Genomic DNA, 25,389 nt, shown 5'->3' on the forward strand with positions numbered 1-25,389 from the left:
TTTGTGTCGTGAACACGTCTTGTATAGCACGGCGGCCCTCATGACTCTAACGAGACCACGGCGGATCGTATAGAGGTCACGATAGATTGGGGAAAAAAAGACTCTTACCAACTGCTGCTACAAGACACAGAACAACGCAGCTGAATGACAGATAAGCACTTTGGTAAATAATCACACTTCCGAAAGCGGCCGCTCGGACCTGCCTGCCGAACAGAGACTTCCAAGCCCCGAGGAAAACGCGCCTTGGGTTCGGGAGGAAAACAATGGACGCTCTCTATCATGTGCTGCATTGGCGGGATTGCGTGTCAACCTGGGCGCTGCCGAATTGCCCGCCAAGAATTGTCCCAGGTGAGACGTCTAATGCACAGCTGATGTGTAACGTACCCTAGATAGACTACAGTTTCTAATCCAAGTGGAATAGGGGGAAACTTCAACGCAGGTCGAGATAAAAGATAAAAGATAAAGAAAGCCAAGCAACTCAGGAGGGGGCCAGCAACCAAAAGCGCTATCTTAACTGCATCGGTCGACGGGAACCTCCGAAGTTTCTAGCACACGACTGAGGGTTTCAAATTACCAACCAAGAACGCGTCGCCGTCGCCGCGGCGGTCCTCACTGGGTGAGTACTTAGTAGTTTCTTCGTTCAACCGTCTAGGTACAAGTAAGTTCTGGAGAGTTCCGAACTTCTAAATTCGCATCGTCCCGGCAGATCGCGCTGTCGAATTAACGTCGTGGGGCAACGATGGAAGGTGGGAAGAAGAGAGAGAGTTCTCGAAGCAGGTGAGAGGAACGGGGTGATGATTGGACAATGGACGGTTCGAGGGAGGCGCTGTGGGTCAGATGATCCATGGCCCACGCCCACGCCCACGTCGAGATATAACCACCTACCCAACGAAATGCTTTATGGCAACGCGGATAGGCCTGGCGTTCCTCGGGGGTCGTCCGCCTGACGTGTGGCTGCGCCTCAAGGCGCATTTACTCCAGAGACCCAAGTAAAAAATAAAAATAAAAATAAAAAAAGACGCCGTGCTGGATACGTTCTAGCCTGCCCACAGCATGTGTTGCGCAGATCGTTTCGCCCTGTCGGACGATCCTGGATCCTCACAGCGAAGGCCCTGATGGATGTCCGTCAATCGACTCTGCAAAAGCTCAATGGGGTGTCGCGATCGCAGCATCCCATTCCAAAAGCCGGTCGTACCGGGATCGGAAAATGCTCCAGAGTGCAGCCGAGTCAAGGGTCCAGAAGGTCCAAAGAAGAACCACTGCGAACATCTGGTATCATTCAATCCTTGCTTCCACAAGGGTAATACGTTACTGTAGAGTTCGAAATACGAGCTTGATAAGAGAGAGAGAGAGAGAGAGACCTCACGCACACGGGAAAATCCAGATAGGTGTCCCAAGAGAAAAATCAGACCGATTTTAAGAGTACCTGAGCGGTCACCCACCCATCCACCAAACACAGAGTTTCCAGTTGACCAGAACTCGGATGAGGGGGGGGGGGAAGAAAGAAGAAGAAAAAGCAAAAACGCGTTCAAGTCCGAGTCCGAGTCCGATCTAGATCACGCAATTTTACGTCACTGTTATGTCACGCTTGTGCCCGAGCGGGGCCCATTTTGGACATGTGAGTCGTCGGTTTCGAAACAAAATTTATTATAGGGACCCCCCATCCCATGACCACAACTGCTTCCCCTTCCATTCTCACTGAAATAATTTTTTTTTTTCGTTTTCCACCAAACACCCGCCTACCTACCTGTCTGTATGACAATGCAGAAACGAAGAAAGATCGCGGTTCTTGGGACTCGTTCTGTCGGTGCGTTCGTTGTGCAAGGGGCCGGGCCCGCGCGCTCATTCTCATTCTCATTCTGGGTCCCCCTCTACCCCCCCTACAGGCAAGTCTTCCCTCGTGAAGCAGTTCGTAGAGAACGAGTTCCCCCAGTCGTATTACCCGACGATCGAGAAAGCCTACGTGAAGGTGATCGTGCACAACGGGCAGGAGTACGCCTGTGAGATATACGACACGGCTGGACAGGTACGCCACCCCCCCCCCCCCCCTCCCCCATAGCTTTTAATCAATCAATCCATATAGGACGAATACACCCAATTGAAGGTCCACCACGCAATGGGTTTCCACGGCTACGTCTTCGTATACTCCATAACGTCCCGCCCCTCGTTCGACTTGATACAAATAGTATACGATAAGCTCCTCGACTTCAGCGGAAACACCGAATTGCCATGCGTCATCGTCGGCACCAAGAGCGACCTTCACTACAAGTACGTCCGTCCTTCTTTCTCTTCCCCTGCCTCCCTGCCTCCCTGCCTCGCTTACCATCCATCTCCCATCCCCCCCCCCCCGCAGCCGCCAAGTAGACATGCTAGACGGGAAAGCCCTAGCCGCAGCGAACAACGCCGCCTTCACCGAGGCCAGTTCCAAAAACAACGTCAATGTCGGTGAGTAGTAACCCCACTGCGCTTTCAATTTCCCTCTCCTCTACCTTTCCCCCCCCCCCCCCCCCCCCCCCCCCTCCCCCCCCCCCCCCCCTCTCGTCTTTTTCTCTAGCCCGGGCATTTGAACTCTGTATAGACGAGATCGAGAAACGCTTAGCCGTGACCCAGGGTGCTGGAAATGCTCCCGACCATCGATGCGTGACGATGTAAATGGGGCTTTGCTGCGAAAGGCTAAGGTCATTCATCCCTTCATTATATCTATTATATCTGTTTTTAAGTATATCCAAATTTGTATGTACCAGCTGTGCACCAAGTCCCGATGACCTTAACTAGTGTTAGGATAGTATATCAAAGGTGTATCATCTCCCGAAAGTGCGAGGTACCGGAGAAGGGAAAACTGCCAGCTTTTGCTTGTCGGCGCTGAATTAGCTAGCATGAATACAGCAATCATTATCAATCATGTCTATCTCGCTCTATCACATACACACCCCATTTAAACTCTAAGGTACAACAACAACCGGAGCCGCACCTGCAGTGACGTCCGGCTTCATGGCTGGGAACAGAAGAACTTCCTTGATGTCTATTTTACTAAGATTAGACGATTGTCACCTGACAGAGAGAAAACTAACTTGTAGAATCCGTCAAGAACATCACCAGACGGTCGATGCCCATACCCCAGCCCCCAGTGGGCGGAAGACCATGCTCGAGACTGTCGAACAAGGTTTGAGCTATTCTGATTGGACGAAGCAAACTATAAAGAAAAAATACGTACGCATCAATAAAAGTCTCGTCCACACCCTGGGCCTCGTCGTCGCCTTGTTCCTTTTGCCGTGACTGTCCATGCGAGCCGTCAGAATCAAGTACGATCCCATGATACGAGGGCTAATCAGCTAACCTGCTCCTCAAATCGCAGCCGTTGCTCAAATGGATCATTCAATTCAGTGTACGCATTGCAGATCTCCTTGCCACATAGGAATCCTTCGAAACGCTCGCAGAGTCCTGGCCGAGAACGGTGCCACTTGGCCAGAGGTGACATCACTTGAGGGTGACCGACTAAAAAGGGGCAACGTCTCAATCGAATAGAATCACATCATTCAAGCGCTGTTCAACAACGCACCAATGAAGGCTGGGGATATACAGAGAGGTTCGATGAACTCTCCAACGAGCTGTATTTGAACCAAGATCGGTCAGTCATCAGATCCACCTGACAAGAGACAAATATACCTTGTCCAACAGACGAGCGTTGGTTCGAGGCTCACCGCAATCTACATTATGCTGTACGAAACGTGTCAGGAACGCATAAGAACGGATTGAGAAAACAAAACACCGACCTTGATACAAAGCTCTCTCAGGAACTTATTCGCCTCTTCCGTATGAAGGGTATCACCGGGCGGGAACTTGGTGCCCAACTTTTCTTCTAGCGTCTCGATCATATCATACCTCTTCCACGGCTTCTTGAACTCTAGCTCGTACACCCTCGCACCTGGCTCACCCTTATTGCCATCAGGATGGAACGCCAACTGGGTACTCCCACCGGTAAGGTACTTGACCATGCCTTCCACAAGCGACTCCGTCATATCCATCACGTCATACATATCCGCATATGCCATATAGAACTCACAGATCGTGAATTCCGGGTTATGCGTCATATCGATGCCCTCGTTACGGAAAACGCGTCCGATCTCGTAGACGCGGTCGATGCCACCGACAACGAGCTCCTTGAGGTAGAGCTCAGGCGCGATACGGAGGAACAGGTTCAGGTCCAGGTCGTTGTGGTGGGTGATGAATGGCTTAGCCGTGGCACCTCCTGCACTCATCTGGGTGATCGGCGTCTCGACCTCTATGAAACCGAGGTCGTCCAGGAAGCGGCGGATGTAGTTGATGATCTTACTGCGACGTATAAAGATGTTTCGTGTATTTTCGCTGATGATGAGGTCGAGATAACGCTTTCGGTAGCGGGTCTCCTGATCCTTCAGCCCAAAGTGAGAGGAGGGCAGCTGATGTAGGTTGGGAGAAAGGAGAGTCATGGCGCTCGGTGAGATGCTGAGCTCGCCCTTTTTGGTGCGTGATGGGACGCCGGTGACACCAACGACGTCGCCGCGCTTGAAGATGGCGTGGGTAGCCTCGAAGGTAGAAGGATCGGAGGCATCTCTGAAAGAAAATGAACACCGAGGCAGCATGGGAAAAAAAATTGACGCGCACTGCTGGGTAGCCATAACCTGGACCTTCTTCCCCTCGCCATGCAAGTCATAGAAGACAAGCTTAGATCCACTCGAACGAATGTTGTGGATCCGGCCAGCAAGGCTCTCCGTTGTACCCTCCAACTTCGTTCCAGGCAGGATCTTGCCTTCGGCGCCGTACGTATGGATGTACGATGTGATGGACGACGTCACATGAAACTTGTGAGGGTAAGGATTGGGGTTCTGGCTGGCCTTGAGAGCCAGTATTTGCCGTGAGCGCAGCTCATAGTATTGCTACACCATCATCAACAACGGTGCGAGGATCGATCTGCTGGGACCACTCACGTTAGGGTTGAGGTCGTCGTCGGATGGCTTGCTCTCTGCCTTGGCCTTGGCTGCAGATGGAGGCGGCTTAGTCGCCTTGCTCGCTTCCTTTGCTCTCTGTTTTTCCCGGCGCTTGAGCTCCCTATCGCAAATCAATACCACGAAAGGAAAAAAAAAAAAAAAGAGTAAATCCACCAACGTCTTGGAGATTATCTCCCCCGTAACAGGGTCCTTGTGTGTTACAGCCACTTCTGTAGACATTTTTCGGTATATGGGACTGTATATATGCTTGGGAGGCGCGTATCGGGGGATCCTGGATGTCAGAGGAAGAGCACGAAAAAGTCGGTGCATGCACCAAATATGAAAAAATATGACTCGGAATTCTGAAAAAACATTATTTTCGATCATAAGTGAACTCGGCATTCTCGGCTTAGTCCTTACCGGCGGCTATCCACAACTTGGAACTGGGTGAGGCAAGCAAGAGATAATCATAAAGGGGATATTGTCAACCATATACGTACACGTATGCCTAGTTCATCTCTGACGCACCGCTTGCTAAATCTTAACCTCAAGGATGTCGACATCGTGCAAATCTCGCATCCTACGGGAAAAAAAGTATGCGTAATTTACTCTAAGGGTCGCAACAGCACCGAGTCCCGACGGGTTCGAGGAGATATTTCGGCTTGAAGGCATCCTTTACACGCACAACGTCGTAAGTATTCGACTTTCTAGTGTATATGATTACCTATCGTTACCGATGCAGCTGAACGAAGTTTATTAAGTATATTCTCTAGGCGACGAACACAGGACCATGCACATTTACATCTCGGACATAAATTCCCAACATGTTTGCAAGCGCAACCCAAGACCTGTATGCAAGGCTTTTTGTATTCCTCACGCCTCCCTCTATTTCAGCCATTTATGAGAGACAGAAAAGCATAGTCAATTGTATTTCTACAAAATACATATGTGGGATCCGCCCAGGCCAAACATATTTTCGCATAGAGAATAGTAAAAGAAACCCCAAGGGCTAAATTAGGCACAAAAAATGAAAAAAAAGATATCCAACGGTATTCATGATAGATCGCTAAAAACAAAATTAGTACAGCTAAAAAAAATAAATAGTCAAAACATCACCAAAAAAAAAAAAAAACAAAGCAAAGAAAACACACCTCTTCAAGAGCGTAGCGTATTTTACCGAGAAGGAGGCATATATCGCCTCTCCTCTCTCAGATCCCTCGCATATCCTGCATTTCTCGGAATATAGCTCTGCCTAACCGGTCTATCATACGTCGCCGGATACTCTCTCGAATACTCAGCAGAAGCACTGCTCCCAACCGTACTCGCAGACGTCGGCGGCTGGCTGCGCGACGAGTCATAATAACTACTCCCAGCGCTCGTCGGAGGCGGTTGAGCCGGTGATACTGGCCTCTCATACGACGCACGTCCGCCATAGTAATCATAATCATCCCTCGAGCGCTTCACAGGAGGCCTCAAGTCATCCGCAGGAGGTGCCCCCGCCAACCGAGTCCTCAGCGGGCTCGGACTCGGACTGCGTGGACGTCTGGTACCAGTGTATCCCGGACTGGGAGTCGTCGCGGTGCCTGTGAACCGCGCGTCCCTAGCTGAGGGAGGAGGAGGAGGAGGCGGCGGATACGTCCGCTCTCTGTCATCTCCTGCAGCAGCCGGAGCAGTAGTCGGTGGATAGTCTGTCAACCTTGTGCTCAGAGGTCTAGTCGGATCGTACGATGATCGCGCTGGAGAAGGTGCCCTAGGAGGTGGAGGAACAGGAGGATAGCTCGTCGTCCTTCGTTCGCGCTCTTCTCGTGTCTCCCATGCACTTGCTGTGGAGGTCCGAGGAGCATCGAATCGGTCTCGATCGGCGCCTCTGGCATTGTACTTCCAATAGTCGTCATCCCAATCACGGCCCCGACCTTCATAGGGCGCCTGAGAGTAAGAGGGTGGCCAGTCTCGTCTTTCTGCCGTGGTCGGAGGCGGCACATACCTCCGATCCCTTTCATCGTAAGCTTCCCTAGGAGGAGGATCCGGGGCAAACTGTCGCCTCAAGCGGTCTCGATCCCTAGCGAGGTCAGCAGCCGAAGGCGGAGAGAATCTTCCAGGGCCAGAGTATCCTTCCACTCTGTCCCTGTCCCTGTCCCTGTCTCTGTCCCTTTCTCTGTCTCTGTCTCTGTCGTCTTGGATCTCACCTGGACGGTAATTATTTGGGACTGGACGCGTGAGCTTGGGAGGAGGACGATAGGACTCAGAACGAGGAGTTGGTGATGCAATTTTTGAACGTGTATCCTCACGAGCTACCGACGGCGCACGAGTGTACGTGCTTGTCCTGGGTGGAGACACCGGCCTGGAATAGCGGTCACCTCCTGGACGAGGCGTACGATCATCTTGTCGAGGGGGACGGTCCTCTGCAGCAAGCGGACGAGCAGTGTCAGCACGGTCATGATCACGTTCAGGAACGTTTGATGTCGAGCGTGCCAGCCTATCATCAGGTTGAGGCGTTCGGCCATTGACAGGTTCCGTTGCCGATTGAGAGAGACGTTCTCCAAGACTAGGTCCCGGATGGGGAGGTTCAGCCCTTGGTTGAGTGATACGGTCTTGCAAAGAAGGACGGCTGATGCGCTCTTCAAGCGTAGCAGGACGAGCTGCCCTATCGTCAGCTGGAATCCGTGCAACCGGTTGAGAAGGCCTCGTGATGCCGGAAGGCGGTGGTAAATCGCGGTCAACAGGCCTGATAGGACGCTCATCACGAGAAGAAGATGGCGGCGCTCGAGAATCAGAGATGAGAGGCCGAGAATCCACAGGAGGACGAGAAAGTCGGTCGTCAGACAAAGAAGGACGAGGTCCACGCTCCTCAGCAGACAGAGGACGGGGTCCGCGCTCGTCAACAGGTGGACCACGACGGTCATCAGCTATATCGTCTCTGGAATCATACCGACGAGGAGGGAGACCGCTTCTGCTATAGTCTGGCTCGTAGTGCCGTTGATCTGGAGGCGGTCTTCGTGCATCCGTCATTCTTCTGTCGTCTCTGTACCGGAAGCGATCCCTGTCTCGATCGCGCTCCCGATCTGCGTCTCTTCCATCGTAGTGCCGCGATGCCTCCTTTGCCGGGGGAAGAGTACGATCGCGGTTGTTGCGAGCATCAGACAGGCGCCTATCATCACTAGATGGCACATCATCTCTGTGGGACCAACCCGCTCTAGAGCGCTCGTCAGGTGGTGGTCCTCTGGACTCTGCTCGCTGGGAGTCCGATTTGATGATCCCAGAAGAGTCATTTCCGTTGACCATTGCTGAGCGTTGAGGTGGAACAGAGTCTGCCAAGGGAAGTTGGGGTTTTTGTTCATTCAGTTCATGGGCGGGCTTGGCGGTAGTATTGTCAGCGTATCGTCCACCACCGTTGATCTGAGAAAAAAAAAAAAGAATGAGAAAAATTAGCGAAAAAATGATAGACGTGGTTGACGCACGCTGGCCGTATCTGTCAGCATCCTCGAACCCTCCCAATTTTCCTTCCGCGGCCTAGAGGTATCCGACGTTGGGAGTTGGCCCGACTTGGATGGCGATGAGCTGTCGTGATAGTCAGGCGCCTGTTCTGGATGATGCGGCACTTGGGATGAAGAGCTTGGACCCTTGTAGATGCTTGCGAGAGCCGCAGGATTAGGAATGGCACGATAAAACTCGTGCTGACCAGCCTTTATCCTTTGCTTGAGATTTTCGAGGACCTCGAGATCGTTTGAGCCAGGGCGGGGTTGCTGCTGTTGCTGATAAAAAGGCTGCTGCTGTACGAAAGGTTGAAAGTTGAAAGGAAAAGACTGTGCCATTGTGTACGCTTGATTGGATCCCATGAGGGTAGCAGGCGATTCTTCGCTGGGAGTAGGAACGAGATATGATGAGTTGGGATCCTCCGTGAGAGTAGTGACAGTTCGTTCGCGGTTGTTGGGGTTCCTCCCTTTTCGCTGTTTCTTGTTTTGTCTTGCTGACATGAATGGATCCCCCGCCTTGTTTGCACCTGCGTCCGTCAGAAATTTGCCTCCGCTTAACCGCTTAGACCACCGTGCTCACCGTCCGCGTCACGCAGATATGGTTTCAGATGCGCGTGGTACAAAGAAACATGTGTCTGACTTTGCCCTTGATCCGTGCGTCACCACTGCCAAATCGATTTGCCTCCTTTCTGATTTCGCCTTCCTTGCTTTTTTGTTCTTCTTATTGTTGTTCTCTTTACAGATTTCTTTTATATTGCTACTTATAGCGACGCATCCCAATTCCCTTCTTCGCTCGCAAGCTTAACCAGGTCATAATGTGGAAACTGAAAGACTGCGGGGGATGCTAGTCACGGTAACAATCGGACTCGGAGCCGCTCCAGGGACATCGGAATAAAAGACCTTCCTCCAGAGAACAAAAGGCCAAGAGGGCACAAGTTTGATATTTATTTCCGAACGAGATCAGAAAATGAAGCCCCTGTCGGCCAGAGTATATGATGTTCATGTATGGTAGGCTTGCCTGGAGATGATGTAGTTAAGGTTTTATAGTCATTACCAGATGACAAGTAGGAAGAATTGTGTAGCGTATATGAAGCGCATCCGAAGAACTGCTAGGGCGAAGGGCCGACTTAGATACGCTATAAGGGAAGCAAACTCCTGGAATAGAACAGCATCGAGTCGTTCTCGCAAACGACATACCCACAATCGTTGGTAGATGCGGATCGCCTTTGTTTTCCTGTTGACTCTATTACGAAAGGAATTCCTTCTGAGATAGAGACCGTAGAGCAAGGATACCGCTGACTCCCGTAGGATTCACCACCAGGACAGATAGCGGGCCACGAGCGATCTATCTTCCCCTTCATCGTCAAGGATCTGTCGGTTCGGATAGTCAGAAAATTTAAGGATAGACTGTTGATCCCAATCAGCTACTTTGTTCCTCTGCATTAGCAATGAGCAGAATGCGGTCGAAAAAGATGCTGTAAAGGACGGGCCAAAATATCTGCTCGAATCCGCTAGCACCATTGTGATGCTTGAAATTACGCAGGGCAATGTAAATTTACTCGGGCCATGAGTCACGATAATTGCAAAAGATGTCTGGGCTACACAATCTAGGAGCGAAGACTAGAAGCATGCATGGGATGAATTAAGCATACTTACTCAAGTTCCCTGCATGACAGACCCAATGATGGCGGTCGTGACGTTTGATAAAACAATAAGGTATTCTTCAGGATGTTGTTATTGCAATACCGAGGGAGCTTTGCATTCCTAGCAGAACATGAGATCTGAAGAAAGGTGAACGAAGACCCTTACCTATTGTAAGAGCAATATCCAATGTTTTTAGCGTAGCTCATATTCAGCGATAACATTCAAACCGAATAACTTTCCGATCTTCGCATCGAGGGCAAGCTGCACAGTAAGAAATTCCAAGATGCGGGTCCATCGAGCGACGTTACGTGTCCGAATTCTGTTGACCCGAGAGAAATGGTGAGACAACATCAAACAGAGACAGAGAAAACTAACCAGGCAGAATAGACAGAAGGACGCGAAAAGGAGAAAACCCGTACGCGTACATCCCAAGGAGGACGAAACTCGTGTCAAATAGCGAAATACCACCCAGTCTACCACCATGAGACGAATCCCGAGAGCGAAGGCCTGGCGGTTCGGGGAGACGCCCAATTCCTGACCGCGGAACTGCCACTAGTGATATAATCAATACTCTGCCTCTTTCCCTGTGCGCTCTTCAGAAGATATCACTTCATGTTCATGCCCGAGCTGAAAGTGACATGACGGCTTCGAACACATTATTCATGTCGAGTGTGGAGGTTTCTTTGGTTTTAGGCAATGAAGACATCGACGAAACCAACAGCGGAATAGATGAAAGCTGAGAGGACATAACGATGGCTTTCATAAAATGGGCGGGCACGGATCGGTCCTACGTGAGGTAGTGCGAGGAGGTAAATCGGGTGAAGGAGTGGTGGGGCCTACGTTTGGACTGGCGGTGGAGGGAAGGATTGGCATCCATTGATGGGATTGTCATCTGGGACGTCGTTTGGGAAGACGACAACAGCGTCAAGTGCGGGGGAAGGTACTGCATGAGGGAGGAAGATGGTGGGGGAGGAAGGAAAGGAACGACGGAGTTGTACGCAAGATTGCGCGTGATATTTTGCAGATATGTATGAAAAAATATAATTATGAACGAGAATTCGAAAAAACATTATTTTCGTAAGTGAACTCGGCATTTACGGCTTGGTCCTCTAACACCCAGGATCCCCAAGACGTTGGTGGATTTCCCTTTTTTTCCATCGCATTTCTGATTTGCGATAGGGAGCTCAAGCGCCGGGAAAAACCAGAGAGCGAAGGAAGCAAGAAAGGTGGCCAAGGCAGAGAGTAAGCCATCTGACGATGACCTCAACCCTAACGTGAGTGCCTTTGCCGATCGATCCTCGCGTCGTTGTTAACGAAAGTCTAGAAATACTACGAGCTGCGCTCGAGGCAGATACTGGCTCTCAAGGCCAGCCAGAATCCCGATCCTTACCCTCACAAGTTTCATGTAACCTCATTTATAACAACGTACATACGGCTCCGAAAGCACGATTCCACCCGACCGCAACGTCTTTGGGCTATCCCAGAAGATCGAACAGCATCTTTGGATGAACCTGTAGCTCCAAGAGTGGAACAACACAGTCGAGGATGAGGATGAGCGAGAAGAGGAGGCCGAAGAAGGTGGAGTCAAGGGACTGGAGAAACGATCGGTTGAGGAGACCGTGGTCACTACCAGCCCGTGCAGATTCGTACATGCTCTTCTTGAGAATCCTGGATTCAGCGTATTGAAGACTGGGAGAGGTTTCGATGGGTCATCATCCGGGGCTGGGAGAATGTGTCTTGGGTGGGTGCGTTTGTGCCAGAGTTACTCTAGCCAACCTTTGCAGATTAATGCTTTGCAGCCTCTGGCTACTGAAAGTGCTAAAAGTGCTAATTGGGGCGTATTTTACGAACGAGGGAATCGCAGGCATAAGTGATCCTTAGTGAGTTGCATCCTTGATTTTTTTCCCGTCTTCTGATGTGCCTGCGATTGCTAGTACCAAGGACCGCTGTGGTTGTGACCGTCATTTAAATGGATCGAGATGACGCATTCAGTGTCTGCAACATGTCCAACATGTTAACGAACAGCCACAGGACATGTCATGACTAAGTCGAAATCACGGAGGGGTGTTTGTCTGGCGATAATGGATCAAGAGTGCTATGAGGACGTGTAGAAGAACTCGCGACGACGACAATACCAAGCTATTACCAAACCACTCAAGAGAACGTTTTGGCGTGGTGCAATAGACATCACGACGTACTGCAGTGTGAAATCTCGCACCATTACTGATCAACAAACTGTTCTGCGCACGCAGCTTTCCAACCTTGCTTTTTCACCATCTTACCATCGTGACGCAAGGCGCTTATCGTTGCCATCTCCGTGATGCCACAGTGACGATGTGAAGAACAATACTATTTAGCAAATTTGCGGAGGTACTGGAAACCGCCGCCGCCTGAGAAAGTGCCGGACTCAAATTGAACAGTTTCCACATCGCGAGAACTCCGCCTGTTCCTCGTCACATTGTTTGTAAAGTTTTGAACTTCAGCTCAATCTCACTAGGCCGACATCACAGAAGTGGGAATCAGTTCAGTGTCTCCGCTTGAGGTGATGCTCTCTTGTGAAACTGCTATAAAGCGGTTAGTGCCATTCAAGCATTGCCCTGCTTTCTCTCCAATATACTCTTTCACTGCCGATCACCTTAGCGCGTACTTCTTCTGCTGTGAGATATGAGTCTCTTCGCAGTCCTTCACTACCTCGTGGCTAATTGGCTTTCGTAGCAAATTGAAACACCGGAGTCAACCCGACTTTCAATGACCCTTAATCTTAGCCTTGGTGATCACTCAAAATGAACCAACCCCAATGACTGCGGGGCGCCTTTGTTGCCTGTGGCCGGCCTTCGAATCTCTGGGCGCCTCCCCAGAACTTCTGTGAAGGTCTAAGGGTCATGTAGCACACCTTCACAAGCGGGTAACAAGTGGAGACCAGTCAATACACCCAGCACTTCCACAGCGTACAAATCACCACAATCATCGGGTTTCCGTTCCAAGGCCCGTCCTCTGGTCTTTTCGACTCTAACTCTCATCTCTGTGGTCGTCGCATTTGTCTTAGGTCTTCCTCAGAGTCACTTTTTACAACTTTACACAAAGGTGCTCGATACAACTGAAGAATAAACATCGCTTCTGACCTGTACGTTTTCAGCCCTCAGGTTCATTAAGAATGGGTGCTGCTGGCTCAGTCATTCCTGCAGTTGTTGCAGCAGCAGGAGCCATCCCCGGTATCCTTGGCGCAGTGCGGGGCAGCAAAGTCAAGGAAAACCCGACGATGGCCACCATCGAGGGGCAGCTCAAAAATGCGGAGGCAGAGAAACTCAAGGCCCAGAAGCAGGCGGAGCAGTTCGAACGAGAGGTGCAGGCGCAAAAGGAAAGGATCAAAAACCTGCAGGATGCAACAGACAGAACGAGTCAACTTGTCGAACAGCTGGAAAGGGAAAGGCAAGCGCAGGCCGAGAGAAGCAGGGTCCAGCAGGAGGAGGTCGAAAGAGCGACTCAGACGGCAGCGCAATTGCAGAGGGAGAAGCAAGAGCAAGCCGAAATTGCCCAACGAGAACGGGAGGCAGCTCAGAGGGCTGCTCAGGCTGCTAAGGAGTTGCAAGAGCAGGTGCGCAAGAAGGAAGAAGAGATGAAGAAGGTTTTGGAGGTCCAGAAGGAGATGGAGGCGAAGTGGAAGAAGGGGATCCATCCGGTTGAGTGGCCTTCTCGCGAGCAGTACGAGGCGAACAAACAACGTTTTTACAAGGAGGGAAAGTTCCATCTCGCCATCGCTGGAATTTCGGGGACGGGAAAATCGTCTCTTATCAATGCCTTTCGAGGCATTTGGGACGATGAGCAAGGCACCGCTGCGACGGATATCGTTGAAAGCACGTCGGTGGTTACTCCTTACCCTGATCCGAATCCTGCCAACCCTTTCATTTGGTTCGATGTCCCAGGTTCGGGAACACTCGCGTGCTCAGACTGGACCTACTTTAATGACCAAGGACTCTATATCTTCGACGCCATCATCGTCTTATTTAATGACCGCTTCACCGCCACCGACATCGCCATCTTGAAGAACTGCGAGCGATACAAAATCCCGACCTACATCGTTCGTTCTAAATCTGATATTCACATTGAGAATCTCATCAAGAAGAAAAGGCGGGGAGCTGGCGCGAAGAATGACCCTGCCAAGATTCTTGACGAGGCTCGCAAGGAGTACCTCTCTAAGACGCAGGAGAGTGTTAGGTTGAATCTGATGAAGAACGATCCTCCGATACGCTCGCAGAAGATGTATGCTGTCTCACGAGATACGCTGACTATGGTTGTTCGGGAGGAGCTGGTTGAGGATAGTCTTGTGCTGAACGAGGTCGAGCTGCTGAGGGATATCCTTCAGGATGCGTATTCGCGACGATCGGAGAAGTCGTACAGTTCCATGGCGGATCTCATGAAAAAAGCCGGCATGGATATCCTCCGTTTCTTTACCAACTAATGAGGTCTGGTTCCCTCTATTTTCTTCTGCTACGGACATTTTTTCTTACAGCTTTGTTTTTTGGTATCTGGAGGATTTAGCTCAGCCTTTACTCTTTTTGTTTCTTTTGCGGCTTGCCCGAATTGATCTCAGCGTATTGAATTGTCTCCGGACCTTTCTTCTGTAAAATCTACCATAGCTGTCGCCTCGAACACAATCTTGGTGATGTATGTGGCTGATCGTCTCTAGGTACATATCAAGTCGGATAGCAGGCACGCTAATCTATTTCATTTGTGTCTACCTAAGACTGCAATCAGAGTAATCTCTCCATATCAATATATCTGTACATTCGGCTGCCGTTACACGTCGACATCAACCAAGAGGACAAGGCGGTAACCATATGGGAGAAATGTTGAGAGTACGAGCCATGACTGCAGGCACAGTCGTACGGACCCTAATTTAGTTATCGGTACTCGCAATTTTCGCCGTTTACACAGCCACACATCTTAGCGACCTACCGTCCGCTAAGATATACATTCTATTTTCTTGTTCCAGGCTGACCCTCCCTGTGCTCGTATCACCGTGAAACCTCGCCACCATGACCTCCCAAACTTCCTGGCCCACTGCTCAACAAGAAAGGTATCATAGCATTCTCACGGTGCAGGCTCTTCCTACTTCCTTTCGGTTTGGCTTTCAAGTTTCTCATCACATCCGACGTGGTAAGGTAAAGAATTTGGGACTGCTGTCTCAGTATGTTAACGGCGAGCTTACTTGTTCTCAGGGTCCATATGGCAAAAAGGCACTTAGAGAATTTCCGACAGCACATCTTCACACCACCCCTTAGTTGCAAGGAAACCATCTGGTTCTTAACGTGCTTCGCTCTTCCGCCGCATTGTGATACAACAAAGTGTTGTCCCATGTCAACGAAACCTATAGTTTGCCCTTGCCCTTCACCCACCCCTGTGCGTCTAGCGCCTCACGCACACACACAACCGTCACTAAAATTATGCAGATCACCGCCTTCACTCCTTACAATTGGACCGTGTTCTTGGTTCCATCATTTGACTAGTTCCTGTGCAGCTTTCCATCGATAACGACCAATAGTCTCTTCCATGATCTGTGAGGCAAGGTATATTTTTGGATTTTTGCCAGAAGAAAATAATCAGATAGCGCCTATCTTATGACGGGCACGCGAAGTTGGAGCTGTGATCGCAAGGGTCGCTCTTTGTATGAAACCCGGGGCTTATAAGAATCTTCACAGAGTAGCTTTTTTTCTGACATCTCTCAGTTCATCGCTCCTCTGGTCTTCGACTTGTCGCCGCCATAGACGTATCCCCTGTTCATCGTTTCGTCAATCACCGACATCGCGTCTCCATTGTAATTTGTAAGACGAATAAAACAACTCAGCATGATATATACTGATTCGCATCGTTCTCTGCTAGAGTCTCTACGCGGCTTTATCCAAACAACCTTCGCTACTTCGCAGAAAGGTACTCGAGCACATGTCACAGGTGCCTACACATATCTCACTGCTGTCACTTTCAGCTATTGTCAAAGCATGGGCGGTACCATATCCTGGCTGTTTGGAGGCGGCGAAGTCGGGCCCAATCCGACAATGCAGGCCATCGAAGAACAACATAGAAGAGAGGAGGCCGAGAGATGGGAGCAGGCCGAAAGACTGAGGTGGGAACAAGAGGAAGTGCAGAGGGCTGCCAAAATCGCCGAGCAACAGAGATGGGAGCAGGACGAAAGACTGAGGAGGGAGCAAGAAGAAGCGACCGCTTCTGCTATGGCGTCCACCAAAAAAGAAAACAAAAAAAAGAAAAGAAAAAAAAGAAGAGAGGCGCAGAGAGCGGCCAAAATTGTGGAGCAGCAGAGGCAGGAACAGGCCGAGAGAATCAGAGTCCAGCAGGAGGAGGTCCAGAGGGCGGCTCAGATAGCAGCGCAGCTCGAGAGGGAGATGCAAGAGCAAGCCGAAATTGCCAGACGAGAACACGAGGCTGCTCAGAGGGCTGCTCAGGCCGCTAACGAGTTGCAAGAGCAGGTGCGCAAGAAGGAAGCGGAGATGAAGAAAGCGATGGAGGTCCAGGAGGTGATGGAGGCGAAGTGGAAGACAGGTATTCGTCCAGTCGAATGGCCTTCCAAGGAGAAATACGAGGCGACGAAGCGTCGTTTTTACAAGGAGGGCAAATTTCATCTCGCCATCACTGGAATTTCGGGAACGGGAAAATCGTCTCTCATCAATGCCTTTCGAGGCATTTGGGATGATGATGAAGGTGCTGCTATGACCGATATCATCGAAAGCACGTCGGCGGTTACTCCCTACCCTGATCCGAATCCCGCCCACCCATTCATCTGGTTCGATGTCCCGGGATCAGGAACGCTTGCGTGTTCTGACTGGACCTACTTCAACGACCACGGTCTCTACATTTTCGACGCAATCATTGTCCTCTTCAACGACCGCTTCACTGCCATGGATGTCGCTATTCTCAGGAACTGCGAGCGGTACAATATCCCGACGTATATCGTTCGCTCCAAATCTGACGTCCACATTGACAATATCATCAAGAAGAAAAGACGGGAAGCTGGCGCGAAGAATGACCCTGCCGAGATTCTTGACGAGGCACGCAAGGAGTACATCGTGAGGACCCAAGAGAGCGTCAGGTCGAATCTGATGAGGAGCGATCCTCCTATCCGGTCGCAGAAGATGTATGCAGTCTCTCGGGATACGTTGACGACCATTGTCCGAGAGGAGCCGCTGGAGGATATGCCCGTGCTGAATGAGGTAGAGCTGCTGAGAGATATCCTCCAGGACGCGCATTCACGACGAGTGGCAGACAAGTCTTATGGTTCAATGTCGGATCTTATGAAAAAAGCCGGGTTAGACATTTTTCAATTCTTTGCGAACTAACACAACCGGGTTTCCTCTATTCATCATGTACGAATTTATTGTTACAGTCTTTTTTTCCCTTTGTATGTAACGAAAAACTTCTTCCTCAATACTTCAGTCTTCAGCTCGTCAGTACCGCACCAAGGTAGCGGATGAAGGCCACCTCATAAGAGTGGCATCTCCCTTCTGAGTCCTATTTTTATCAGTCCGGGCCGTTTCATATTCGGTGACACTAGTACACAATGGCATCCGGTGCTTTGCCATTTGAATTACCTTCCGTGCTCCTCCAAGAAATCAAGATGAGAAGCTTTGCCGAGCTGCCCAATGGCCTTCACTTCTTTTAAGAAGAAATGTGATTTTTATTGAGATTGTACACGATAAAAGTTTTCTTCCACTTCAGGTCCGTTACATCTACCTGTATTTTACCATGATGGTCAATCAGAGATGCACGGAAATTCATTGTCTCCGCTGTCGCTAACAACCAACCTATTCAAAGCCCTACACTTCAGCGTATCTCTCAACAGAATAGACATAGGAACCCCAGAAAGCGTCTCAGGGGCAGCAACAGCTCATGGCCTATCCGAAGTCTGCATCTCGCCATTCTCCATGGTCTCCAGAACAGCTATGAAACGTACGCATGCGAGACGGCAAACGCCGCCATCATTTGATTTCACAAATAGGTTTTCTGACGGTGTCTGTCACCTGTATAATAACCGTGACCGAGTAGAGTATCCTAGAAGACAAGGCGAAGGCATCGCAACGTTCGCGCAGGCTCTTTTTACTTCCTTTCAGTTTGGCTTCCAAGTTTCCCATCCCATCCGACGTGCTAAGGTAAAGAATTTGCGACAACCGTCGCAGTATGTTAGCGGCGAGCTTACTTGTTCTCAGGGTCTATATGGCAGAAAGGCGCTTAAAGAATTTCTGACAGCACATCTTCACACCACCCACTTCGTTGCAAGGAAACCATCTCGCGCTTCACTCTTCCACCGCACTGTGATACAACGTGTTGTCCCATGTCAGCGAAACCTATAGTTTGCCCTTGCCCTTCACCCAACCCTGTGCGTCTAGCGCCTCACGCACACACACAACCGTCACTAAAATTATGCAGATCACCGCCTTCACTCCTTACAATTGGAACGTATTCTTGGTTCCGTCATTTTCCTAGTTCCTGAGCAGTTTTCCATCGATACCGACCAATAGTCTCTTCCATGATCTGCGAAGCAAGATATATTTTTGGATTTGTGCCAGAAGAAAAGAATCAGATAGCGCCTATTCTGTCACGGGCATCTTGATGAAGCTGTTTAGGATTGGAACCGCCGTAACGAGATTCTCAGCACACAGTCATACAAGTACCTTCACAGAGGCTCAGTTCTTTAGTCGGATTCCTCGCTTCGTTCACTGTCTGCTTGGTCGTCGACAGTGCTGCTACCGCATTCGTGTCCTGACCATCGCTTGAATCATCACCGGGGTTCCACTGTAAGTATTCAGGACAAGCCGATTCAATATTTACACTCACTCGCTCGTAGATTGTTATCAAGTTTGACATTTTAGTACTTCATTTGTGCCACCTCCGTTGAAAGGTACGTAGTATCAATTAGAGATGTTTTCCCGTTTCTGAATCACAAATGTTACAGCTATCATCAAACCATGGGTGGCGCAGTTTCTGCCGTCGTACGCACTGCTGCTTTGGTGATCCCTCCCATCGTAAGCGCTGCTGCTATCGCGATCCCTGCCATTATTAGCGCAATCAGGGACAGCAGAGTTGAAGACAACCCAACAATGAGGGCTATCGAAGAACAGCACAAGAGAGAGGAGGCGGAGAGAGCAAAAGCTCAACGGCGCCTCGAGCAAATCGAACGAGAGAGACAGGAGCAAGCCGAAAGACTGAGGCGGGCACAAGAAGAAGCGCAGAGGGCCGCCGAAATCGCCGAGCAACAGAGATGGGAGCAGGACGAAAGACTGAGGAGGGAGCAAGAAGCAGCACAGAGAGCGGCCCAAATAGCTGAGCAGCAAAGGCAGGAGCAGGCCGAGAGAATCAGGATCCAGCAGGAAGAGGTTCAATGGGCGGCTCATACAGCAGCGCAGCTCGAGAGGGAGAAGGAAGAGCAAGCCGAAATTGCCAGACGAGAACACGAGGCTGCTCAGAGGGCTGCTCAGGCCGCTAACGAGTTGCAAGAGCAGGTGCGCAAGAAGGAAGAGGAGATGAAGAAAGCGATGGAGGTCCAGAAGGCGATGGAGGCAAAGTGGAAGACAGGTATTCGTCCAGTCGAATGGCCTTCCAAGGAGAAATACGAGGCGACGAAACGTCGTTTTTACAAGGAGGGCAAGTTTCATCTCGCGATCGCCGGAATTTCGGGGACGGGAAAATCGTCTCTCATCAATGCCTTTCGAGGCATTTGGGATGGTGAACAAGGCGCCGCTATGACCGATATCGTCGAAAGCACGTCGGTTGTCACTCCCTACCCTGATCCGAATCCTGCCAACCCTTTTATTTGGTTCGACGTGCCAGGGTCGGGAACGCTCTCATGCTCTGATTGGACCTACTTCAATGACCAGGGCCTTTACATTTTCGACGCAATCATTGTTCTCTTCAACGACCGCTTCACTGCCACAGATATCGCTATTCTGAAGAACTGCGAACGATACAATATCCCGACGTATATCGTTCGTTCTAAATCTGATATTCACATTGATAATCTCATGAAGAAGAAAAGGCGGGGAGCTGGCGCGAAGAAAGACCCTGCCAAGATTTTTGACGAGGCGCGCAAGGAGTATATCGTGAGGACGCAGGAGAACGTCAGGTTGAATTTGATGAAGAACGATCCTCCTATCCGTTCGCAGCGCATGTACGCTGTCTCCCGGGATACATTGACGATGGTTGTGCGAGAGGAGCTGCTCGAAGATATGCTTGTGTTGAACGAGTACGAGCTTCTGAGAGACATCCTTCAAGATGCATACTCGCGAAGATCTGAAAAATCTTACGGTTCGATGTCGGATCTGATGAAAAAGGCTGGTATGGACATTTTCGGATTCTTTGCGAACTGACACGACCGGGTTCCCTCTGTCTTGGACAATTAGCTAATCATTATGTACAATTGTTTGCTACAAATTTGTTCCTCTTTGTATGTAACGAAAAACTTCCGATAGATTTCACGACTTGGAGTTCCCACTAATGAATCCAACCTCTTCCTTCGTTCCCCCCTCACGTCTTTCACAAGAACGCGTATGCTAAACCTCATAGCATTCAATTCAGTAAATCTGCTCTTCACGTTTGGTCCAAGCTTCTTGGCGCTGTGACTGTCAGGTTTCCTGGAATGATGTCGCACGACACCCTCTCTTTTCAACGTCCAGGAACTGTTCTAACAGCATTGTTTCATGCCTTGCTGCATGTAGGCCATGTGGCTTTCCGTGGTGCTTCACCCTTTTGTGTGGGGGCCTCATGATCACCATTCTTACCGCCCATTTTTGCTCTAACCCATACCAACGTTCTTCATCGATTATCAATCATCCCAAGAACATGACACTATAATCGGGAGGATCCGCCCGGTCATTCTGCGTTCATCTGACGTGTGATATGAGGGTGCGCCTTCCATTCGACATGAGTCCTCATCGATACTACATTGGATGTCGAATACACTGTGACAAGCGCCAGCTACAAGTTCCGTGGCAGTAGCACAAATTACGGCGTATTCCTTGGATCATCATATGTGAAAGAAACCACCAATACCACACCCCCAGAAGTTGGAGCTGCGGGTCACAAGGCTCGCTCTTTGTATGAAACCCGGGCTTATAAGAATCTTCACGGAGTAGCTTTTTTTTTGACATCTCTCAGTTCATCGCTCCTCTGGTCTTCAACTTGTTGCCGCCATAGTCGTATTCCCTATTCATCGTTTCGGCGTCTCCATTGTAATTTGTAAGACGAATAAAACAACTCGACGTGATATACACTAATTCGCGTCGTTCTCTGCTAGGTGCCGAGGTTAGAGGCTCGACGATTTATCCAAGGAACCTTCGCTAGTTCGCAGAAAGGTACCCAAGCACATGTCATAGATGCCTACACATATCTAACTGCTGTCACTTTCAGCTATTGTCAAAACATGGGCGGTGGCATATCTCGGCTGTTTGGAGGCCGCAAGGCCAGGCCCAATCCGACAATGTGGGCCATCGAAGAACAGCATAGAAGAGAGGCGGCGGAGAGAGCAGAAGCTCAACGACGCCAGCAAATCGAACGAGAGAGGCAGGAGCAGGCCGAAAGACTGAGGCGGGCGCAAGAGGAAGCGTGGAGGGCCGCCCAAATTGCGGAGCAGCAGAGGCAGGAACAAGCCGAAAGACTGAGGCGGGCGCAAGAGGAAGCGCAGAGGGCCGCCCAAATTGCGGAGCAGCAGAGGCAGGAGCAGGCCGAGAGAATCAGAGTCCAGCAGGAGGAGGTCCAGAGGGCGGCTCAGATAGCAGCGCAGCTCGAGAGGGAGATGCAAGAGCAAGCCGAAATTGCCAGACGAGAACACGAGGCTGCTCAGAGGGCTGCTCAGGCCGCTAACGAGTTGCAAGAGCAGGTGCGCAAGAAGGAAGCGGAGATGAAGAAAGCGATGGAGGTCCAGGAGGTGATGGAGGCGAAGTGGAAAACAGGTATTCGTCCAGTCGAATGGCCTTCCAAGGAGAAATACGAGGCGACGAAACGTCGTTTTTACAAGGAGGGCAAGTTTCATCTCGCCATCACTGGAATTTCGGGAACGGGAAAATCGTCTCTCATCAATGCCTTTCGAGGCATTTGGGATGATGATGAAGGTGCTGCTATGACTGATATCGTCGAAAGCACGTCGGCGGTTACTCCCTACCCTGATCCGAATCCCGCCCACCCATTCATCTGGTTCGACGTCCCGGGATCCGGAACGCTTGCGTGCTCTGATTGGACCTACTTCAACGACCAGGGTCTCTACATTTTCGACGCCATAATTGTCCTCTTCAATGATCGCTTCACTGCCACAGATATCGCTATTCTCAGGAACTGCGAGCGATACAATATCCCGACGTATATCGTTCGCTCTAAATCTGACATCCATATTGCGAATATCATCCAGAGGAAGAGGCGGTCAGCTGGTGCCAAGGTTAATCTTGCCAAGATTCTTGACGAGGCACGCAAGGAGTACATCGTGAGGACCCAAGAGAGCGTCAGGTCGAATTTGATGAGGTGCGATCCTCCTATCCGGTCGCAGAAGATGTATGCAGTCTCTCGGGATACATTGACGACCATTGTACGAGAGGAGCCGTTGGATGATATGCTTGTGCTGAACGAGGTAGATTTGTTGGGCGATATCCTTCAGGACGCGCATTCACGACGAGTGGCAGACAAGTCTTATGGTTCGATGTCGGATCTTATGAAAAAGGCCGGGTTAGACATTTTTCGATTATTTACAAACTAGTTTCTTCTCTTAGTTTTTTTTTCTCTCTCTGTATACATTATGGTACGATGTTGGTCTCCAGTTTGTCTTTAGCTTCGGTTCGACTTTAACCTGTCCACTGTCTCGTGTTAGTTCAAATTCACATTGTTCAGTAAAGCATTCGTTGGGCTTGAGCGTTCGTTTGCTCGTCTTCATTCTGATGCGTTCATTTCTGAGAGCTTGGCGCTTAACACTTTGCGAAGAGTGAAAGGATAAAAAGTTTCGAACGAAATGGGCTGCGCTGGTGGCGTGAGAATAATTTGGGCCCCCTGCGACGATTGGGTGCGATATCCCAAAGGTGCAATCAGACGCTCGATAACGGGTTGCACTATCTGCACTTCGACTCTGAAGAGAAAATCTCTGACTGTCAGTGTTGCAACAACTCCTTTCAATCGAAGAGGGCGGTTGATTTGGGCTTCCTGACTTGCTCTGTTACGACGACGACTCAGATCTGTTACTTGTATAGAGGCCAACGGCAGGAAAGCATGCATTTTATGGACCAAACTCCAGGGAATCATCGCTTATTTAGTGGCGTCGCCTACTGGGGCTGCAACAAAGTCCTTGCTCTCCACCCACAGTGCGAGTATTCTCTGTATGCCTCGCACTTCCAACGTTATTACATCTGTTCTGCAGCCTGCGGATAAAATGGCCTTCTTCTCGTATCATACAAGTGCTGCCGACTGTTTGTGACGTGCTTTCTTTCCAGGCCTACCCGTGTCTTGCAAACATCCGAACTAAATTTCTAAAGCACATTCTCACCGACGATCCCTTCATGGCTTGAGGCATCCGCGACCAGCGAAAAATAACAAATATCTCGAGGACATTCGGATCCCTATCTTTGAGGTCCTAGAAGCCTCCAACAGAACATGCGAAACTATAGCGTTTCACGATAAGACCCTAAGCAGACACCTATCATCATGGACGTATTATTGCATTCCTTCCTGAAGTATGATGCTGCATATGCGGTCCTACAATCCTTAGCCTCATCATTATCACTGACGCAGTCTTATACTCAGTACCGCGATTTCCGCAACAGAGCACATGCACTTCTGGCCCGGAACGCGGCGCAGGGTATGATACCAGAGAGGGCGGGAGGCAGCTCAGAGGATGTCCCAGCAGACGAACAGGAAGGAGGCGGAGATGAAGAAGATATCGGAAGACCAGAACGAGATAGAGATAGAGGCACAGTAGAAGAAGGGAACTCACCCTACTGCCTACTGAGTGGCCGTCTCGAGAGCGGGCCGAGGCGAACGAATGACGGGTTTACTGATGTAATATCGCCATCATCGGGTCTCCAGGAAGTGGCAAGTGGTCTTGGCGAACGCATTTCAAGGCATCTAGAAGGCGCTCTTCCAACGAATGTTGTTGAAACCACCTCAGTTAGTGCTCCCTAACCCATCCCGATCCAGCAGACCCTTTCATCTAGTTCGATGTTCCATCCTCAGGCGCTGCCTCATGTCCCAACTGGACCTCCCTTAACAACCAAGGCCTCTACATCTACGAAGCCATCATCACTTTCAATGATTGCTTCTTTGCCACTCTGCACACGCTATATGATCCCCTCCTGAGTTGTATACTCTAAATCCGTACATATTGACAAAACGTATCAATAAAAACGGCGGGGCGCTAGACCAAGGGTTGATCTCGTGAAGAATACTTTTCATCTAAATACGCGGCGGCTGCCTATGGCACGGTGCCGAGTCTTTGAGCGCGAATCTCCTGGAACGCTGCTCCGTAGAAGATGTTTCAATAATGGCTGTGTCTTTACTGGGCTTGGTGACTTCTCTCTTCCTGTTCAGGCAACTAGGATCAGAAAACCTCCTTCCTCTAGAACATAACATCCACGACGATTTCCATACCTTCACAGCACTTACTGAACTCAAGCGGCGTAAGGTGTTGCCGCTCAGTAATACCAAAGCGCATCCGAGATCAAATTTCTGGTGTCCTTGCTGTATCATGCCAGCATCTGCCCGCCTGGTTGAACGCGTCACATTAAATCGGTAGAAAGATAGGCCCATTGGCATGAAGCTTGAAGGAAACATTCTCGATATGTTCCATTTAGCTCTGGTTTGAAGAATCCGCTCCTTGGGCTTCCTCACAACTCCTTGACTAGGGCTTTGTTTCCGCAACATGCCTTTACAACATTCAACCGGTGTACATGGAAGTCATCGGCGCTTATGTTGCTTCATTGCTATCTTTATCCTTCGGCGAACTCGTAGGACCTTACATCAATTAAGCGGTTAGCCCTGCTTTCATGGCACTGCCTGTCCTCCCTAACAGTGTTAACAAGCCCCTTGGATTGTTCTATGATGTTTCAAGTTCTCGTGCGCAGCTACGGCTCGTAGAAATGAAGACTACTATTCTGCGAGTCTTATGACCTGCAAGTATGGTTCTGTGATAGGACACTGTAACCACATCTCAACCCTCGAATTTCGATATATTCTTGGCTCACTTGTGAAATCAAACAAACAACTGGCGCCTATTCTTGTGACAATACAGTACGAGCGGAACAAGAGCGGAATGAAGTGAAATACCTCGA

General features: G+C 50.1%; 11 protein-coding genes across 11 annotated transcripts; 6 read left to right on the forward strand and 5 right to left on the reverse strand.

The window, feature by feature from the left end:
• Nucleotides 1–1,037: 1,037 nt before the first annotated feature.
• On the reverse strand, nucleotides 1,038–1,618 carry BT62DRAFT_1010228 (uncharacterized protein; the record flags this gene model as incomplete). The annotated part of the gene is made up of 2 exons (XM_043177626.1): nucleotides 1,038–1,551; nucleotides 1,587–1,618. The coding sequence occupies 2 exons, from the start codon at nucleotides 1,616–1,618 to the stop codon at nucleotides 1,038–1,040; spliced, it is 546 nt and encodes a 181-aa protein (XP_043036118.1).
• An 89-nt stretch (nucleotides 1,619–1,707) lies between these two features.
• Nucleotides 1,708–2,904, forward strand: BT62DRAFT_1079216 (P-loop containing nucleoside triphosphate hydrolase protein). The gene is made up of 5 exons (XM_043179464.1): nucleotides 1,708–1,807; nucleotides 1,887–2,026; nucleotides 2,084–2,268; nucleotides 2,354–2,445; nucleotides 2,555–2,904. The coding sequence occupies exons 1-5, from the start codon at nucleotides 1,756–1,758 to the stop codon at nucleotides 2,650–2,652; spliced, it is 567 nt and encodes a 188-aa protein (XP_043036119.1). The 5' UTR covers nucleotides 1,708–1,755; the 3' UTR covers nucleotides 2,653–2,904.
• On the reverse strand, nucleotides 2,685–5,247 carry BT62DRAFT_935917 (lysine-tRNA ligase). Its single transcript, XM_043187032.1, has 10 exons — nucleotides 5,146–5,247; nucleotides 4,968–5,088; nucleotides 4,645–4,916; nucleotides 3,774–4,593; nucleotides 3,667–3,717; nucleotides 3,560–3,608; nucleotides 3,338–3,495; nucleotides 3,215–3,276; nucleotides 3,072–3,151; nucleotides 2,685–3,022 (listed from the first exon to the last, which is right to left on the reverse strand). Exons 1-10 carry the CDS (start codon nucleotides 5,205–5,207, stop codon nucleotides 2,943–2,945), a joined length of 1,755 nt encoding a protein of 584 aa, XP_043036120.1. The 5' UTR covers nucleotides 5,208–5,247; the 3' UTR covers nucleotides 2,685–2,942.
• Nucleotides 5,248–5,855: 608 nt separating this feature from the next.
• Nucleotides 5,856–9,041, reverse strand: BT62DRAFT_935918 (uncharacterized protein). Its single transcript, XM_043187033.1, has 3 exons — nucleotides 8,426–9,041; nucleotides 6,119–8,363; nucleotides 5,856–6,054 (listed from the first exon to the last, which is right to left on the reverse strand). The coding sequence occupies exons 1-2, from the start codon at nucleotides 8,939–8,941 to the stop codon at nucleotides 6,141–6,143; spliced, it is 2,739 nt and encodes a 912-aa protein (XP_043036121.1). The 5' UTR covers nucleotides 8,942–9,041; the 3' UTR covers nucleotides 5,856–6,054; nucleotides 6,119–6,140.
• Nucleotides 9,042–10,276: 1,235 nt separating this feature from the next.
• On the reverse strand, nucleotides 10,277–11,033 carry BT62DRAFT_1010233 (uncharacterized protein; the record flags this gene model as incomplete). Its single annotated transcript, XM_043177627.1, has 4 exons — nucleotides 10,277–10,403; nucleotides 10,510–10,636; nucleotides 10,800–10,871; nucleotides 10,925–11,033. 4 exons carry the CDS (start codon nucleotides 11,031–11,033, stop codon nucleotides 10,277–10,279), a joined length of 435 nt encoding a protein of 144 aa, XP_043036122.1.
• Nucleotides 11,034–11,130: 97 nt separating this feature from the next.
• On the forward strand, nucleotides 11,131–11,958 carry BT62DRAFT_1010234 (uncharacterized protein; the record flags this gene model as incomplete). Its single annotated transcript, XM_043177628.1, has 6 exons — nucleotides 11,131–11,161; nucleotides 11,205–11,216; nucleotides 11,264–11,358; nucleotides 11,409–11,550; nucleotides 11,609–11,829; nucleotides 11,884–11,958. The coding sequence occupies 6 exons, from the start codon at nucleotides 11,131–11,133 to the stop codon at nucleotides 11,956–11,958; spliced, it is 576 nt and encodes a 191-aa protein (XP_043036123.1).
• A 923-nt stretch (nucleotides 11,959–12,881) lies between these two features.
• Nucleotides 12,882–14,543, forward strand: BT62DRAFT_1010235 (uncharacterized protein; the record flags this gene model as incomplete). The annotated part of the gene is made up of 3 exons (XM_043177629.1): nucleotides 12,882–12,949; nucleotides 12,973–13,168; nucleotides 13,221–14,543. The coding sequence occupies 3 exons, from the start codon at nucleotides 12,882–12,884 to the stop codon at nucleotides 14,541–14,543; spliced, it is 1,587 nt and encodes a 528-aa protein (XP_043036124.1).
• A 1,537-nt stretch (nucleotides 14,544–16,080) lies between these two features.
• On the forward strand, nucleotides 16,081–20,457 carry BT62DRAFT_922556 (P-loop containing nucleoside triphosphate hydrolase protein; the record flags this gene model as incomplete). Its single annotated transcript, XM_043184408.1, has 8 exons — nucleotides 16,081–17,402; nucleotides 17,481–17,495; nucleotides 17,855–18,043; nucleotides 18,093–18,269; nucleotides 18,445–18,470; nucleotides 18,833–18,888; nucleotides 18,964–18,992; nucleotides 19,047–20,457. 8 exons carry the CDS (start codon nucleotides 16,081–16,083, stop codon nucleotides 20,455–20,457), a joined length of 3,225 nt encoding a protein of 1,074 aa, XP_043036125.1.
• A 909-nt stretch (nucleotides 20,458–21,366) lies between these two features.
• BT62DRAFT_378964 (uncharacterized protein) lies at nucleotides 21,367–22,997 on the forward strand. Its single transcript, XM_043180707.1, has 2 exons — nucleotides 21,367–21,441; nucleotides 21,497–22,997. Exon 2 carries the CDS (start codon nucleotides 21,510–21,512, stop codon nucleotides 22,830–22,832), a length of 1,323 nt encoding a protein of 440 aa, XP_043036126.1. The 5' UTR covers nucleotides 21,367–21,441; nucleotides 21,497–21,509; the 3' UTR covers nucleotides 22,833–22,997.
• A 770-nt stretch (nucleotides 22,998–23,767) lies between these two features.
• BT62DRAFT_922558 (uncharacterized protein) lies at nucleotides 23,768–24,432 on the forward strand (the record flags this gene model as incomplete). The annotated part of the gene is made up of 2 exons (XM_043184409.1): nucleotides 23,768–24,229; nucleotides 24,277–24,432. The coding sequence occupies 2 exons, from the start codon at nucleotides 23,768–23,770 to the stop codon at nucleotides 24,430–24,432; spliced, it is 618 nt and encodes a 205-aa protein (XP_043036127.1).
• On the reverse strand, nucleotides 24,380–25,103 carry BT62DRAFT_379065 (uncharacterized protein). Its single transcript, XM_043180709.1, has one exon. The coding sequence runs from the start codon at nucleotides 24,980–24,982 to the stop codon at nucleotides 24,515–24,517; it is 468 nt and encodes a 155-aa protein (XP_043036128.1). The 5' UTR covers nucleotides 24,983–25,103; the 3' UTR covers nucleotides 24,380–24,514.
• Nucleotides 25,104–25,389: the final 286 nt, after the last annotated feature.

This window comes from Guyanagaster necrorhizus, assembly GCF_019112545.1.
Source record: "Guyanagaster necrorhizus MCA 3950 unplaced genomic scaffold BT62scaffold_28, whole genome shotgun sequence".
Classification (NCBI taxonomy): Eukaryota; Fungi; Basidiomycota; class Agaricomycetes; order Agaricales; family Physalacriaceae; genus Guyanagaster; species Guyanagaster necrorhizus.